An 18,568-nucleotide genomic window follows, 5' to 3' on the forward strand; every position below is an offset into this window, starting at 1 on the left:
AGCACCAGGTCCAAGAACATACAACATTAAGTAACATAAACTCTTAAATTATTGATTAATTAGTTCCTTATTTCTAACTACCCATACCTTCTTTCTCCAGTAAATCCTTTTCATAAAAATAGATTGTATCTAAGGCCTAAATAGGATGCTATGCTTGAAACCAGGGAATTTAGGCTCTACTAGCTCTGCTAATTGCTGCTAACTTAGTTGCTGGTTGTCAGCACCAACAAGAAAAATCTTTGTGTTGGGGAGTTTATAAAGCAGATGTGGGTAATGCAAACAGTTCACAAAACTAATTGCTGTTTAACAGGGTCAGCACTGGGGGAAGGGGAAAAGAAAACTGCCTCTTTTGGTGGGTGGGGAGCCTAGGTAGGTTGGATCCTCCCTCCCTCTCCCATTTGACTACACAAAGCTACCCTTCTTTCTGATGGCCCAAGAGTCCTGCCCAGGGTTTGGCAGGCTGCATGTCTTCAAGCAGCACCTCAGGTTTCCCTGACAGCTAGCTCATTGCTTTCATAGAAGGTGGAGCTCTGTGGCAAGCCCTTGGCTGGAGGAACCCTTTCTGTGGTGTGTGGTATTCCACTGGGCATGAAACTAGACTCATCTGGAGGGCTTTGTTTGGAGCGAAGCTTTTATGGCTGTGAGTGTTACTACCTAAAAGTGGATCGTATTTGGGTGTGGATATATGCATATTTTTTGACACTCTCCCTTCCAGTTCCTTCTTTCTACCCTTTGCCTGGTTAGAGCCCTGTGAATGGGGCATTCTGATATTGAGATGATCTCTGCTTCCTGTCTCTTCCCTGATATCCCCTCAGTTAATCTGAGCGGATCCAGTGCCATGGGACACTTGCCCTGATCCAAAGACTGATCTGGGGCAGCAACCATCACAGTGACCTTTGTAGTACTTCCCTCCCCCTCTGGCAAAGGCTGCTTCTCCTTGGATATCAGCCCAGATCTCCTCTGAAGCACCCTTGCTGAGGTCTGATAGGTCTAGAAGAGCCTGAGAGAAAGGTCATGTTTCCCCAACTCACCTTGTGTGAGTCAGGCCATCTGTTTCTTGTTGAAATGTCCTGGTCCCACCTTTCTGATAGCAATAAAATACTGATGATTTGCTAGATTGAAAATGAACTTCTTTGTTCCTGGGTGATAATCAAAAGTCACATAAGACATCTTGTTCCTTGGAAGCAGAGTTTTTAAGAGCTGGCTTCAGATGAGCTTTTTCATTATTTTTCCAGTCAGAGAAGTTGATATTGCCTATCTCAAAGGCACATGGTTCAGTTGAAAGTCACTCAGCAAGCATTTATTAAATGCTTACTATATGCCAGGAATTGTATTCCATGCTAGAGACCCAAAGAAAGGCAAAAACACAGTCCTTGTGCTCATAATTAGAGGCAATCAATATGCAAATAGCTATCCACATACAAGATACATAGAGTATTAGTGGGATGTAATCTCAGAGCAGGGGCACTAATGGGATGGGGGATGGGGAGGAAGGATGGAATGGGAAATATCTCTTGCAGATATTGTGATTTGGGCTGAGTCTTGAGGGAAACCAGGGAAGCCAAAAGCTGACTGAGACCAGAAGAGAGAGAGCGTTCTATGCCAGTGAATGCCAGTGAAAAGAGAAAGTTTTAGGAAGATTCAGTGAATTGTGGGGCGACCAGTGTGGCTGTAACAGACCACATGTGGAGAAGAATAAGGTATAAGAAGACTGCAAGGGTAGGAAAAGGCCAAGTTGTAAAGGGCTTTCAAAACCTAAAAGAAGACTATATTTGATCCTGAAGCAGATTTGGTTCTGGTATTGATTCCACACTAATGCTCTGTGTGCCCTCTGTGTAATTGAGTCAAAAGCATTGGGAGCATTGTCATTTCTAAAGTATAACATCAGTCTTGTCTACCTGTAAGGGTTATTGTAAGGACCAAATGAGAAAATGCAGCATGGAAACCACCAGACCGGGAGCTAGTCTTTGGACTTCCTTCTCTGAGCCTCAGTTCCCTCATCTGAAAAAAATTAGATAATTCCTAATCTCTCTTCCAACTCCAATATTCTATGATTCAATCAATCTGTTGATAAATATTTGAGTAGCTATGTGACAGGTGTTGTGGTAGCCATGGGTAACACAAACTCTAAGTCCTTGAGATGCTTATAGTCTAGTCAGGAGAAATATTATTCCCCTGTACAGGTGTAGACAAAATACATGCAAAATAGATAACAGGTGATTGGGGAGGGAGGAAGAAAGGGAAAAGCTTTATCTAAGGGGGAGCAGTTTAACTGGGTCTTGAAAAAAACTAGGAATTCTATATAAGGAACAGAAGAAGGACAATTTTGCTGGACTATAAAGTGAATGGAGAGGAGTAATATGTAAGATGGCTGGATTGCTGCCAGGTTTTGAAAGTCTTTAAATGTTAAATAGAACAGTTTATATTTGATCCTAGAGGCTACAGGGAGACTCTAAAGTTATTGAGTAAAAAAGAAGTGTAATCAGAGTTGAGCTTTAGAAAAATCATTTTGGCAATTTTATGGAATTTAGGTGGGAGTTGGGAGTGACTTGAAGCAAGAAAACCAATTGTTACAGTACTTAATAAATAATCTTGACTAAACAATAAAGACTATTGCAATTGCAATAGTATTGGCTATTATTACATAATAGTCTGGGTAGAAGGTTATTTTAACATAGAGAAAAATTCCTTGAAAACAGATGGTACTATAGAGTATAAGATATTATTAATACTATTGGAAATCATCCTGATTCAAGATTCCAGGTTTCATATACTTTCTGTGCATGATAACATGGGATAAACTAATTGTTATTTCCTGAAGCTGCTTCAGCCCCTCACCTCTATGCCCCATACTGTGCCTCAGTAGAGAGGGTATGAATAGACTTCTGTTGAAAGGGAGATTAGCAGGCATTAAAAATATATTAGCATCTAATTAGGATTTCTTACTGCTATAATCAGAAAAACTGAAAAAGCCTACAAAGGTAGAACTTTGGAGAAAAAAAAAAGCAAGCAACCATAAAAATAATTATAGGCTGGCATTTCACAGTGCCTATAGGGTAACAGAGTAGTTTCCTCCCAATAATCCTGTGAGGTGATGAGTGCAATTATTCATATTTCTTTGGATCAAAGGGGTATTTTGTAGTCATACCTCAGGAATTTGTATTTGCACATTGATTCTGATATATCACCCCAAATAAATGTGAGTTATTATTCTCAGCTAAGACTCTGACTTTCCAGCAGTACCAGTTAAAAGGACGGAACACTTAAAAAACAACAACAACAACAAAAAAAAAAACTTCACTTTTTAAAAAAATTCACATGATTCTGACATATCAAAAGAACTCCAGTCAACCAGTGAGTGATTATGGGCTTCCTTTCACTAGGCTTTCATTGCCCAAGGGGATCAGAATTTTGAACAAGAGGGATCTTAGAGATTACATGAATTCAGGCCTTATTTTTTATAGATGAAGAAACTGAGACTCAGGAAGTACCCATAACCAAAGCAAGATTTAGCCTTAGATATTCTGATTGCAATGGGCACCATGTGAATGAATCTAGTTTTCCTCTATAGCAAACTCATCCCAGCCTACCCTTCTTTATTTGGGTCTAGAAATATTAGGATTCTTGGAATATGGAGCTGAATATAGGTCATGATGACTAGAGACTTGGAAAATAGATACTTAATCAAATTGCTTTGAGACTTTTATGTTTAGTCTCAAACTAAGAATCAGCTTTGTATGTTTTTTTTACTTTTTCTGATTATAGTAGTGAGAAATGTTTAGCATTGACTTTGGATACCCCCAGTAATCTGTTTGTAGTAAGATATGATTATATGTACATGGACATTTGTCTGAAGAATAGAGATATATATGTGCTTCAACTCCCACTCTCAAATTCTATACAGGATACTTAAAAATCATACATGCCTATGAAAATGATGGAATATAAGATGAGCTTGGTCTAAAGGAAAGCTTGCCTTCATTGCCATTGGCAACCTGATAGAAAGCCTTGGATTTTCAAACTGAAGACACTTCAGTCTGATTCCCAACTTTGTTCTTTCTTGGTTATGGAGAAGTTGTCTTTCTGGGCTGCTGTCATTACTAAAGATGAAGATAAAGGACTTCATTAAATTCATAAAATCAAAGACTTTTAGAGCTGATGTAATGGTATCATGGAAAGATTGCTGGATTTAAGTCAAAGGAACTGGCCCCAAATCTCAACTTTGCTACTTACTCCCCATGTGACCTTTTGCTAGTCATTTCTATTTATTGGGCCTCAGTTTCTTTATCTAACCTTTGTAGACCTATGATTCCAGCAAATGTAAAAAAGAGAGTGGGGAGCCGACTAGTTGATTCCAGTGCTAAATATATGATCCTAAAGTACCTTAGGAGAAGAAAATGGCAAACTACTCCTATATCTTTCCCAAGAAAACCCCAAATGTGATCATGAAGAGTCATACATGCTTGAAAAAAATGACTGAACAACAGCAAATATACCTTAGAGTTCATCTAGTTGAGGAAAGTGGAAGTCTACAGGATGAGATGATTTTCCTGAGGTCACAGAGTCAGCTAGTGGCTAATGGTACTAATATCTTCCCTAGAAAGAGTTTAGCTCAAAGAATCAATTAGATTAAGCTCCTCTTTGCTACAGGAACTATAGGCAATGCAACCAGGTGAAGAAACATCACTGCGATTTTTAGGTAAGTCACTCAACCTCTAAGGCACAGTTTCCTCATTTGTAAAATGAGGATACTGGTATTTATAATATTTGCTTTACAGGGTATTTTAAGGAAAACATTAATTCAGTGGTCCTCAAAGTGTAGTCCAAAGAATTGTTGGGGTCTCTGAAACCCTTTCAGAGGGTCTACAAATTCAAAATTATTTTTTATTTCTAATATAGTAAATAGCTATAAATATAACCCATGTGAACAAAAACTCTTTGAACAGGTCCTCGATAGTTTTTTAACAACATGAAGAAACTGAGAACAAAGGTTTGAGAACCACTGCATTAATGGATAGGGAGATAATCTTGGAATCAAAAAGTTCTGGTGTCAAGTATTGTTTCTGGCACTTGTGGTAATATAATTCTTGATGTGTTACTTAACTTGTCATCGCCCTAGGCAGTTCTCTAAGATTTAAGTTACAGTGATAGTGCCGAGTTTAAACAATTGTAGATTTAGAGCTATCTAGGAAGGGCCTTGCAAAGCAACTAATCCAAGCCTTTCTTAGTACAAAAAAAGGTAAGGTCACATGGGTAAACGAGTGGCCAAACTGGGATTTCAGTTGATTAAATATCAATAGACATTTATTAAGTGCCTACTATGTGCTAAGCAGTATCTTAAGTGTAGGGATACAGAAAGAGGTAAAAGGCAATCCCTGTCCTCAAGGATGATACAAAATCTTTCTTCCTCCCTCCTTCCCTCCCTTCCTCCTTCCTTCCCTTCCTCTTTTCCTCCCTCCCTCCCTTCCTTCCTTCCTTCCTTCCTTCCTTCCTTCCTTCTCAGATTAGAATTCACTCAAATTTATTAATAACTCACATTGTAAACCATAAAACATTTTCAGGCTTGCAAAGCACATTGCTCACAACAACCCTATGGGGTATGCAGTGCAAGTATCATTCTTTTTTTTGTTGTTGAGGCAATTAGGGTTAAGTGACTTGCCCAGGGTCACACAACTAGGAAATATTAAATGTCTGAGCTCTATCCACTGTACCATCTATTGTCCCAAGTATTATTATTTCTGATTTGCAATTTAGGAAAATGAACCCCTTTTCCTCAAGGCGTTACAAAGCTAAAAAGAATCAAAGCCAGCATTTGAATTTCAGTCCTCTGAGCACAAGCCTCTTCACACTTAACAAATGCAATGTTTTCCAATCACATTTTTATAGAGCCTCTGAATTGTTTAATTGTTTTGGGTTCCTATGGCCCAACCTTCTTCTGATAAGCTCTAAACTTATTTAGGCTGATCCTTGGCCAATAGATTCAAGTCTCTTTAAAAATAAAAAAGCTTTATTAAACACTCATTTAACTCATCAGGTTTCGCTTCAAACCCCTAAACCTCGGTCCTTTGATTCCAAATTTAGTATTTTATCATAAATGAATCCCAAATCCAATCCTAATCCCTATGCTACTGTAATTATTACTGAAGTCATTTCTTCTTCACTTCTCTTGTATTAATTCTTCTAAGCAAAAATTGGGTATGGGATCAAGGTGCTCCACTGTTGACCCAGCAAGTTCAAAATTTGAAGAAGAGCCAACTAGAGTAGACTGAGAGCCAAGGAAAAAGTTCAGATGTTTCTGCAAGTGAAGGGCTGACTGACTGATGTGAAATGGGTATGTGTGTCTGGGCAGGGTTATAAAAAGATTTTATTTGTGCAGATGGAGTTTCTGCTGCAGTCCTGAATCTATTTCTTGCTGGGGCAACTTCACCTGGTTATAATTCCGAGAACATTAAGCAAACAATGTCTGTCTTTCCTCTGGATTATCCTATGTATAGGGGATCTGTCTGGAAAATGAAGATTTGGATCATCTACCTAAGCTGGAAATGGCCTTGGAACATCCCTATAACTAGGAAAAAAGAGGGGAGACCATATAGATTATGATGACTTCTAGGAAACACAGCTGCAAAGCCAAGCTGGCCCTAAGTTAATGTGGAATAATGATTTGTGCATCTGATTTGGCTCCCAAAAGGTCTGAGGCTGTCGACAGGAATGAAATAATAAGAGTGAATGCTTGGGGATGTACTAATGACTTTGCAGATTTCCACCATCGATTAGATGAGAAAATGCGTAATTGGAAATGTTCCAGCAGAAAAGAAAGGCTTTGATCACACACTGATTCTTTTAAGGAATTGCTACAACTCTTGAATGGTGGATTGGTAGCAATACTGTGGGTCACTAGTGATAACTCTTGAATCAATAGACAGTGGATCCATTTGAAAAGCTGCTACTATTTATCCTTTTCTAGGCAGTATAATGAGAGGAGACCTTTTGTAGATACCCTTGGGATCTTTGCCTCTCCCTGCATAGATGTGGGCTTTCCCTCAAATCTCATAGTTATTGACTGACTAGTGGACAATGACATAGCAAATGGTGGAAGGATCCTGGAGTGATGAGGAAACTTATGAGGAAAGAGCTACTCACCAACATTCTCTTAGCCATTGAATCCTTGAAAGCATGAGGAAAGAACTACACCAACAACAACCAGCATGGAGATCATCTAGAGAAAGCTTTCAGCTCTCTCCATTGGTTATTCTTGCTCTACAGTAGAGGTCCTTAATCTGGAGTCCCCAGAACCCTTCCTGCCCACCCTGCCCCAGGTCAATGGATAGACTTTAACAGGTCTAAAAACTTGGGTAAAAAAATATATAAATATGTGTGTGTGTGTGTGTGTATACATCTCTCTCTTCTAATCCCCCCAGTTTCTCCCTCCCTCCCTCCTTCTCTCTCTCTGTCTCTCTCTCTCTCTCTGTCTCTCTGTCTCTCTCTGTCTCTCTCTCTGTCTCTCTCTCTGTCTGTCTCTCTCTCTCTCTCTGTCTGTCTGTCATATACTCTTTTTTTTAAACCAACCTCTAACTGAAATTTATTCTGAGAAGGGATCCATAGACTTTACCAGACTGCCAAAGTGGTTCATAACACAAGTAAGGTGAAAAACCCTTGTCTCACACAGTATTAAAAATAATACTCATCTTTTTTTCATCAACTCTAGCACTCAATGAACACCTAAATGGTGCAGTGGATAGAGTGCTGAGACTAGAGTCATGAAAACCTGAATTCAAATCCAGGCTTAGAAACTTAATGTATATTCTGGCAAGTTTACTTCAATTTCCTCATCTTTAAAATGAGCTGAAGAAGGAAAAGGCAAGCCATCCCAGAATCTTTGTCATTTAAAACGGGATCTCAAAAAATTGGACATGGATGAAACAGTATCAGTGCTACTAGCATATAAATACTAAAAGTTTGACATTCAGTTCAATTCCAAGAAATTAATTAAAATCATTCTTGTCAAATACATAACTAGTCCTTAAATGGAGTCTTTTTTGCCAGGTGGAGTTATTGTGAGGTGATATTGTAAGATACATACGGAGAGTGGTAAAGAAATACTTTCTGAAATTATTGTGTAAAGCCCTGGGATTAATAACAACCACAACACTGCTGATAATAATAGCACAACTTCCCTTACCAAGATGCAAATAGTTTGTAACAGAAGAGGGAGATAGGAGATAGTGCATTTTATTACATAATGGGATAGATCTCTGCCTGGAAGTAAATACTGTTCATTTTAATAAATGTTCATTTTGATAAAATTGAATGACTAGGAAAACATTATTTAATTGTAAACAGGGTGTCTGAAGGGAAACAAATAGCTTCTTGATTATTTAGTTCACAAACTTAAATGGATCAAGGATAAAAATGTCACAACTGCCTACTTTGGGGAGGATTTAATGCATTCTGTCTAATTTGAGATGATCAACCAGCATTAAATAAGTTTTACATAGATCACTCTATACTAGGCATTTGTGTTTGGGCTGGATACAAAAAGAACTGGAATTATAATCACTGCCCCTTTAGGAGCTTACAGAACATGCACACAAAATATTCTAAATCTAAATAAGTGAGCACTTGAGAAAACCAATATTCACATTAGTACAAATAATATTCAAAGCTAATATCTTAGTACTTGGGAGGGGATAAGAGAGGGATCAATTGAATGAGTTGCTGAGTTGAATTGGGAGTATATTATTAGTTTTATTCTCTTTGCTATCAAGAATTGCAAGGCCAGAAAATGAGTGTTGGGTTTTTTGTTTGTTTGTTTTAATCACAGAGACAGAACAACCAAAAAGAACCCACTTGTTAGAGTAGATAGAGCTAAACTGTTTTTTGCTTTTTTTTTTTCCCTGTTAACATCTTGAGCTGCTTTGGGAAAGTTTGGGGTTTGGCAAAACACAAAACACTTTTTCCAAAGGACTCAATCTTTTTTCCCTTCTCCATTTTGTATTCATGTTTGTTTGCAGGGAAATAAATGCAATCCATATGTTTCAGATTACTTCACTTAATTCTATGCAGCACTATTTTCTCTAGGAGTTTTTTGATGTTTAAGAAGCTTTTTGATCTTTGGTCTTAGAAGGAGGAAGCAACATTTGTCATGAGAGGATATAAAGTCAGATCTCCAAAAGTCTGCCTTTGCTGTAGAACTGAGACATCTGGAAAAGAGCAGATTTGGGATTGGATCTCTTGGGCTTGTTCTTAACCTGCTTCTCTAAGCTTCTCCTGTGGTGAGAATTCATAGACTCTGTCCTTAGACTTGGCACAAAAGAGGAAAATATAGTTTTACTTATCACTGAATCCTATAGTATTAGTATATATAAATATATATATATACTAAAAATTAGTGTATATATATATATATATATATATATATATATATATATATATAAAATCCTATAGTATAGTATAGCCAGAACCATAAATCAGAAATGACTCTCACTTGAAACCTTCTGGACATAAGAAGGGATGCTCTGCCTTCATACCAGGTCAATTTTTTAACCAATCAGAATAGCTCCACAAGAGAATTCAATCTCATACCTCCCTTATCCTCCAGTCTTGAAGAGTAGTTACCAATGATCATCATCTATCTGTGTGGTGGAGATGAGAGCTAGTGTAGTCTTATTTACAACTCAAGGGAATATCACATCAGGTCCATATTCTTGTTAGAGTACATAGGCGTGTATATGTATTTTTTTTTTTCCACAAAGAGCCAGTTTTGCTATTTCTTTTCCCTTTCTGGGATGTCAACAGGTAATCACAACTTCATGAAACTAATGTGAAAACTAAGTTTATTACAAGAGAAATGAACATGTATATGGAACCCAAAGAGTTCATAGTCTATATAGAGGTTTGTATGTTTATAAAGTACAACAAAAGAAGGAGGAAGAAACACAAATCTCCATCTAAAGGAACATGACATGAGAGGGGGAAAGGTGCAGTAGAGGTGGGGAAAGGACAAAACCCTTTCCAAGGGGAGGAGCAAGGTTGAGGCAAAAGGTACATTCTTTTCCCTTGAAGACTGCTGAGTTATGAAGGTAGGATGGTCTGGTTATCTATAAGGGTCCCAGCTACACACACAATTTCTCAGTCTAATATAGACTGACTAGCACCTGTTTTGACTCTCAAGGACACACAGGAACTCCAATTTGGTATGCAAACAACATATTATGTCAGCTCAGTGGATGCTCTAATATATTCTGGGTCTCCTGATATGCTAAGTCCAGTGTTTTTGGAAAATATGAAAAAATCAAAAGATATGTTCAGGGGATCTCTTAACAGGATGTAGGAAAAAAATCTTCTTTGTTAATTATAGTTATAGGTGTAGAGATACCCAAAATATGTGTAATATGTAATATTATATGTCATTATATATTATATATATAATATATAATTATGTATAATCAAGTACCAGTGATCTAGATTTTTTGAAAAGTAAAATAAATTGGAAAACAAAAGACTGTTTATATTTCCTGAGGAAGTATTCTCTCCAAATAGTATTTTCCCAGATTATTGAGTCCTTTGGCTTTTGGCAACAAGAGAGTAGACCATATGATGGGAAATTTCAGGGAATCCTGGCATGTACCATGTTTCAAAGAGTTTGATGCCTGAAATTTTGCAATCAGAGCTTCTTTCCTTTGACTTAAGTCTTAGAATTGAAACTAATTTTGATGATAGTGATACTATGTGTAGGAGATATGAGGTATTTGATCAGAATATCAGGATATTAGATAGATAGAGAGAAGGAATGGCCAACTGGAATCTGATGGTCCTGAATTTAAGCCTCGCCTAGTTTATAATATTGTGAGAGCAGGTACCCACATGATTAGATTGTGATAAATGTTGAATTTAAAAAAAAAAAGTCTTGAGGAGAGCCTCTTTCAACCAATAGATCACTAAAGATTTCAAGTACCATTTCTGGAATGGATATTTGCAGCCTCCTTCTTACTCCCTTTCTTCAGAGTCCAAAAGGCAAGTGCATTTCATGAACACTCTGGTGATTTGAATGGAGTCTCTCATGCTTAGGTGCCATGAGAAAACAATGGACGACTATAGTTTTCATTAATTCTCCAGATCCTTGTTGTTTAAAAGATCCCTGCTAAAATATCTTTTGGATTCTGAAAATAGTATATTGATAAATGGTTTTTGTACTAATTTAGAAGGCATAGAGATATAAAGAAAAACAATTATATTGAAACATGTTTATCAAAATATGAAAAAAACAAATTCATGGACTTGAAATACATTACTATACCATGCTGGTCTCTAACTCTGGTCTAGATGCTTCTGGGAAAGTCTAGAATAATGTAAACTTTTTAAGGGTCAGGACCATTTTTATTTTGATCTCAATATCTCTGGAGCTCAGCATAGTGTATTGTTAATGCATATATTCCTGAGGTAATGTCACATAGAATAAGCTATGGACCTGTGGTTTTATTGGTATAAGGAACTTTGAGAAGTAGAACTGACTTTAACAGTGCAGGTCAGTGCCTTGTAAGCAACATATAGTCTTTTTTTTTTTTAATTTTTTATTTAATAGCCTTTTATTTACAGGATATATACATGGGTAACTTTACAGCATTAACAATTGCCAAACCTCTTGTTCCAATTTTTCACCTCTTACTCCCCCACTCCCTCCCCTAGATGGCAGGATGACCAGTAGATGTTAAATATATTAAAATATAAATTAGATACACAATAAGTATACATGACCAAAACGTTATTTTGCTGTACAAAAAGAATCAGACTCTGAAATATTGTACAGTTAGCTTGTGAAGGAAATCAAAAATGCAGGTGTGCATAAATATAGGGATTGGGAATTTAATGTAATGGTTTTTAGTCATCTCCCAGAGTTCTTTTTCTGGGCATAGCTAGTTCAGTTCATTACTGCTCCATTAGAAATGATTTGGTTGATCTCGTTGCTGAGGATGGCCTGATCCATCAGAACTGGTCATCATCTAGTATTGTTGTTGAAGTATATAATGATCTCCTGGTCCTGCTCATTTCACTCAGCATCAGTTCGTGTAAGTCTCTCCAGGCCTTTCTGAAATCATCCTGTTGGTCATTTCTTACAGAACAGTAATATTCCATAATTTTCATATACCACAATTTATTCAGCCATTCTCCAACTGATGGACATCCATTCAGTTTCCAGTTTCTAGCCACTACAAAAAGGGCTGCCACAAACATTTGTGCACATACAGGTCCCTTTCCCTTCTTTATAATCTCTTTGGGATATAATCCCAGTAGTAACACTGCTGGATCAAAGGGTATGCACAGTTTGATAACTTTTTGAGCATAGTTCCAAACTACTCTCCAAAATGGTTGGATTCAGCAACATATAGTCTTAAAGAAATGCCTAAGTGCGTCTTAGAGATTGAGTCACCCAAGGTCTCATAGTCAGTATGTGTCAAAGGTAGGATTTTAATCTAGCTTTTTATGATTTCAAAACCTGCCGATCTCCTTCACTTTATTGCATAAATGGGTAGAATGATGGACTTTGAGAGCTATAACCAAATTTCTTACTAGCTCTGTTACCACTAGCAAATCATTTAATCAGTCTCATGCTGCTCTCCAAAATTTATTTACAGAGTTAAAGAGGTATTGTGCTAATAAATGGGGTGGGGAGAGAGAGGGAAGCTGAGATAAGCTGGAAGCTGGGCCACCACCTTGATCAGTCAGCAGTTACCAATATTGAGGCAAGAACCTCTACTAGCAAAAAGATTGTCATTTGTTGAAGGTTCAAGTGATGATTACTTTTTTTTTTTAGCAATATTTTTTAATTAAAAAAAAGAGGTATTGTATTCTATGAATAGAGGAAGTTCCCAAACTTGGGAAAAGTTGATTTCTCATCATTAGTCAAAAATATCTCTTCCAGTCTCCTCCCATTTACATTTAAGGGGATGAGGAGAGTGTTAACAGTGATGGCCCCTGATATTCTGACCTGTAGAATGTAATCCTTCACCAGCTATAAAGAACTTCTAAAGGAAATCAGATAACTATTGATAAGCATTAACTAGAATTGTCAAACAATTGAAGAGATGAAGTCCTTTTAAAAAATATCTTCTTCAGATCTGTGAAATCATTTTTTAAAGTCACCTGAGTCATTCTTTTCCCAAGCTCAACAAGAACTTTTGGGGTAACTGCTAATAGTACTTCTCACCTCCTAGTACACATATTAGCTCTTACATTCTCTTTTCTTCCTTAAAGGTATTGGGAAGAATGTCATCTGTGACCGAACAGCTACCCCCCTCGATGCTTTCCGAATGATGTCGGCTGCCCACTACTACCCCAAACTCATGAGTATCATGGGCAACGTCCTGCGCTTCCTGCCTGCCTTTGTGCGCATGAAGCAGCTCATCCAAGAAGGCTACGTGGGGGAGCTGCTGGTATGTGAAGTACAGGTGCACAGCGGGAGCCTCCTGGGCAAGAAGTACAACTGGAGCTGCGACGACCTGATGGGAGGCGGGGGCTTGCACTCCGTGGGCACTTACATCATCGACCTGCTGACCTTCCTCACCAGCCAGAAGGCAGTGAAAGTTCATGGGCTGCTCAAGACCTTCGTGAAGCAGACGGACCACATCAAGGGCATCCGCCAGATCACCAGCGATGACTTCTGCACCTTCCAGATGGTACTGGAGGGTGGCGTGTGCTGTACTGTTACCCTCAATTTTAACGTGCCGGGGGAATTCAAGCAGGACATAATTGTGGTGGGCTCCACCGGGCGGCTGATGGCGGCTGGCACAGATCTCTATGGCCAGCGGAACAGTTCCCCGCAGCAGGAGCTCCTGCTGCAGGACGCTACTCCCGTCAGCAACTCCCTGCTGCCGGAGAAAGCCTTTAGTGACATCCCCTCGCCGTACTTACGGGGGACCATCAAGATGATGCAGGCGGTCCGGCAGGCCTTCCAGGACCAGGAGGACCGGCGGACCTGGGATGGGCGGCCCCTCACCATGGCTGCCACTTTTGATGACTGCCTCTATGCCCTCTGTGTGGTGGATACCATCAAGCGGTCCAGCCAGACAGGGGAGTGGCAGAACATCACCATCATGACTGAGGAACCAGAGCTGAGCCCCGCCTACTTGATTAGCGAAGCCATGCGCAGGAGCAGGATGTCTCTGTATTGCTAGCATGGGTTAGGGACAGCAATGGCCACGGGAAATTTGGGGATGGCGGAGGGATGGCATTGGTGAGGTGGAAGAAGAGTTCAGCTGAATGCTTTTGGGGGTGGAGAAAATGAAGCTCCTTCTTTGCTGCAAAAAAAAAAAAAAAAAAAAAAAAAAAAAAAAAAAAAAAAAAAAAAACCTTAAGGCTTTGTGGGGAATGTATCCCAAACAGGATTCTTTATGGGCATGAAATAACCACATGAGGATTTAGAATCCTCTGGGCTGCACTTGTCTTGTCAGCAGCCAGTAGTGCTAGCTGGCCGAATTCAAGGTGGAAATTCCTATGTGGTTTATCTGCCTTTTTTTGCATTTACTGTGAAAGGTAGAGGGCCTTTTTTTTTTTTTTTTTTTTTTTTTTTTTTAACTTTCCTTGCCTCTTCTCTTTGCATCACTTCTCAACATGTGGCTCTGTACCCTCCTACATATTTATCATAACTTTCCTCCCCAGCCACATGGTGCTATTAGATCAGGCTGCATTCATTGGCTAGCTCTGTTTGCTGCTGGCATGAATGACCTTCCCAATATCCAATTCTGGCACCATGCGGTTTTGCAATCTCACATTTTCATATATACCCATTTTCTCTAGAGGAAAAAGATGAGCAGTGTGTGTGTGTGTGTGTGTGTGTGTGTGCACGCAGAGATGAGTGTGAGAGAATTGTCCAGTGTGATGGTTTGGCAGCTGCCCAGTCATTTTTCACACTATACTGTTTGAATGAGAAAGCATCATTAAATCTTATTCTGTAGGGAAGGGTATAGTTTTTCTGGGTAACACAGTCCCTCTTTCACTCACTGTCTGCCTCTATTCCTTCCTCCTCTTGGAGATTGTTGGTGAGGGTCTTTCCAAAAATTAGCTTACATCAATTTTTTCCCATAAGTAACTTGATGAGCTTGAGAAGCAGAAAGTAAAGCTCCCTTTGAAATTTTTTTCCTTACAAAATTGGGTTAGGAGGCAGGGCTAAATCAATCAAAAGTTTGAATAAGCGTACTGAAATCTCACTATAACACTTATTAGATTTTAATATGAGATTGAATTAAAATTTATGGATATAAGAGAGACCATAGGTTACTCTAATATGATTTTGTTTGCCAAGGTGATTGCACAACTCAAACCTCAGGTGTATATAATATTAAAAAGCTAGTGAGGTCCACGTATCCTTGGCTAACAGTCCCATCTGTCCTTGGTATAGAGTTGAGAAAAGCAGGTGATTTGACATGATAGGTATAACAGTCCAGAATGAATTTAAAGCTCACAGTACTTTTGGAATCATCTTAAACTGTATTAAACCCCTTTCTATTCACTTAGATGAAGAAAAAACATCCCAGAACTGTTGCTCAGTTTTTTTTTCCCCTATAGGTTTGAAAGGAAAAGAGCTGATTTAGTCCTTCATATCTCTCTAAAAAGAATCCTTTCTTCTTTGCATCCTTAGAAAAATAAGGATCATCTGACTTGCCTCTGATCCCAAGATCTAGGTCAGTCTCTTGGTGAATTTTAGTTAGACTTTTAAAAATGAAATCAAAGGGCATAAATTTCCTTGATTTGAGGGCATTTGGATCCCTCTGAAACATGATTAATCCTACAAAACTACCCTATCTTGGACAAATCACTTAGCATCTCTTTGCCTCAGTTTCCTACTCTGTTAAAGGAGAGGATTGGACAAGATTGCCTCTATGGTCCATTCTAGAGCTAAATTTATGATTTGGTAATTCTCTGAACTGAAGGTAGAAAGTCACTGATAATTTGTTGCTTGGTCTGTCACTGACCCATGCTGAGAAAAGAAAGCTGACTTCAGTGAAGATGGCAGGGACTGTGAGTTATTTTTCAGTTGACTGGAAATAGAATTAGAAGAAACCTCTAGAAGGCATCTGACACTGGGCATGTGCATATCTAAATTGACAGGCATCTTTAGCTTCTTTTCTCTCCCTTTTCTTCCCACCAGTGAAATATATTATAGGTCCCTGGGCTACTATAGTATATTTAATTTTTTTAAATAAATTAAAATCCTACTGGAAATATTCTGCTGTATCCTGTAAAGGATTAAGTTTAAGGATCATCAACCTTGAAACAATTAATCCTAACTGTAACATCCTTTACCTTTTGGTCACTGACTTAAAGCCATTACAATAAGGAGTTCCAGCCTCTTGCTGCAATAGATTCAAAATGGAAAATTTAATAGGATTTATACATCTCCTTGGAATCACCTTAGATTTCTTCAAGAACTCCATTTCTTGGAGGTACTCACATGCAATAGGACCTCCCATCCCTCTTTTCCTAGGTTTCTAGGGTAGGTGGGATGCTTACCTTTGGGTAAATAGATTTTATGGGTCCTGAGTGAAAAAGTGCTTAAACGCAGTATATTTGAAAAGAGATGCCTGTCAGCAGGAAGAGAGAGAGAGGGCAAAGTAAATTTGCCCATTCTCTTTGTTTAAAATTCCAAATCACATGCTGAAATTTGGAAAATCTTTAGTAACTCACCATAAAAGTAGGGAGATATTTTCAAAGACTTTATGATAGAAATTCAGGGTTCTCTTTGGTAGCCTGTGAATGTCCTCTTTGAAGATGGGACATGGTAGAAATGTGTATTTCCTAGTTGAAAAAAAAAAAAAAACAGAAGGGAACATTTAACCAAGGAAACTCCAAAGACTAGCTCCTGGATTGCTTCTGTTGCAAGCACAGGAAAGAGAAATTACTAAGGATGGTATGATTCTCTTAGTTAAAGTCAGAGATAAAATCCAACATTACTCAGTTCTTCTGTCTTAACTTCTGCCCCAGTGCCAATGAATTTAGAGTCTTTATAGATGGAGAGGAAATAAACAATATTTTTTCTTAAAATAAGATTTGGTTGGATATCTTTTATTTTTACATTGCCTAGATTTACCCCTGTGAGTACTCTTCCTCCTTTTCCCAGAGATCTATCCTTTATAATAATGAACTTTTTTTTAATTAAAGGAAAGAAGGAAGAGAAAAAAAATCAGTAAAACAGATCAATATATATATAAAGAAAAAAAGTGATGTTGTATATAAAGTTCCACATCATGGATTTGAACCTCTTACAAAGAAGCTGGGTGAGGTCTTTTTTCTATATCTCTAAATTCTATGCCAGGCTGGGTCTGGAACCGCAAAGACTACTAGAACATCTACTAAACCTGGATACTTTGAGCAATTGCTGACTCCTCTTCTGGCTGCTTGCAGTGATACCAGGGGACAGAGGTTGCTCTTTCATTTTGCTTAAAACTCTACTCCCTATTGTTCTGCTGATTTGCCCCATCATAACTTGTGCCCCTGCTCAGTTAGGAATATCTCCAATTATTTTATGGGAGGAAACGGGATTATGTCACCCATTGACTAAGACTGAAGGTGACTTCATTAAAGCACTTGTGCATTTATAGGCTAGATGTAGAATGCCATGACTGACAGAATTGGACTAGTCCTGCTAGCTCCAAACTCAACATATATTCCCTTAGAGGAACTTCCTCAATGACTCTTAAAACTCATAGGACGCCAATTATTAGAAGGAACTTCACAGATTATTTAATCCAAACCACACTCAAACTCAAATTCCTTCTACAAAAGTGGTTATTCAACTTCTACTTGAAGACATCCAGAAGTGGAGAATTCATTACCTCCTAACCTAGCCAGTTTCATTTTTAGATGGCTCTAAATAATAGGAGTTCTTCCCTTTAATTGAATTGAATTGAACTTTTTCTTTATACTCTCTGCCCATTACTTGCAGTTCTGTGGTCCATACCTTCCCTTCCCCCACTTTTTCTTTAGATAAATCATTCCTAGTTACTTTCAACCAAGCCTTTCTAAGGCATGATTTTGAGTCCTTTCACCCTGCTGGGTGTAGTTTAGGCTGTCAGTGTCATTCCTAAAATATAATACTTATAAAAAACAACAATCCAGTTAAGATCTGACTAGATTGCATTAATTTTTTTGGTTGTCATGTCACACTCTTGACTCATATTGAGTTTGTGGTAAATGAAAACACCCACATCTCTTCCCATGTGAGCTATTGTTTAACCATCTTATATACTCATGCAAATTAATTTTTGAACCCAAATGTAGGATTTTACATTCATTTATCACTACAAATTTTTTTTTAATTGATTTGGCCCATTGCTCAAGCTTGTCAGAATCTTTTGGGATTTAATGTATTTTCTATTCCCTTTAACTTCATGCCACATAAAAATTATAACATTTGGGCTCTCATTCAGGACACTGATAAAAAAAATATTGAATGGAATAGGGTCAAGGACAGAACAATGAAATGCTACTAAAGACTGACCTCTGTGATCTGTCAACCATCATTTTTTGGGTGTAGCCTTCATCTAGGTAGCCAGATAGTTTACTCTCAGCCAAG

The 18,568-nt window shown here is 38.2% G+C and overlaps 1 protein-coding gene across 3 annotated transcripts in view; it reads left to right on the forward strand.

The window, feature by feature from the left end:
• The window catches only part of GFOD1 (glucose-fructose oxidoreductase domain containing 1), a 138,737-nt gene extending 121,889 nt beyond the window's left edge, over positions 1 to 16,848 (forward strand). For all 3 annotated transcript variants that reach the window (XM_003760163.3, XM_031946838.1, XM_031946839.1), the window contains one exon: positions 13,252 to 16,848. In XM_003760163.3, the coding sequence (XP_003760211.1) occupies positions 13,252 to 14,171 (920 nt within the window). In that variant the 3' untranslated portion in view covers positions 14,172 to 16,848. The remainder of the gene's footprint in view (positions 1 to 13,251) is intronic.
• Positions 16,849 to 18,568: the final 1,720 nt, after the last annotated feature.

Source organism: Sarcophilus harrisii, chromosome 1 (assembly GCF_902635505.1).
Source record: "Sarcophilus harrisii chromosome 1, mSarHar1.11, whole genome shotgun sequence".
NCBI classification, from domain to species: Eukaryota; Metazoa; Chordata; class Mammalia; order Dasyuromorphia; family Dasyuridae; genus Sarcophilus; species Sarcophilus harrisii.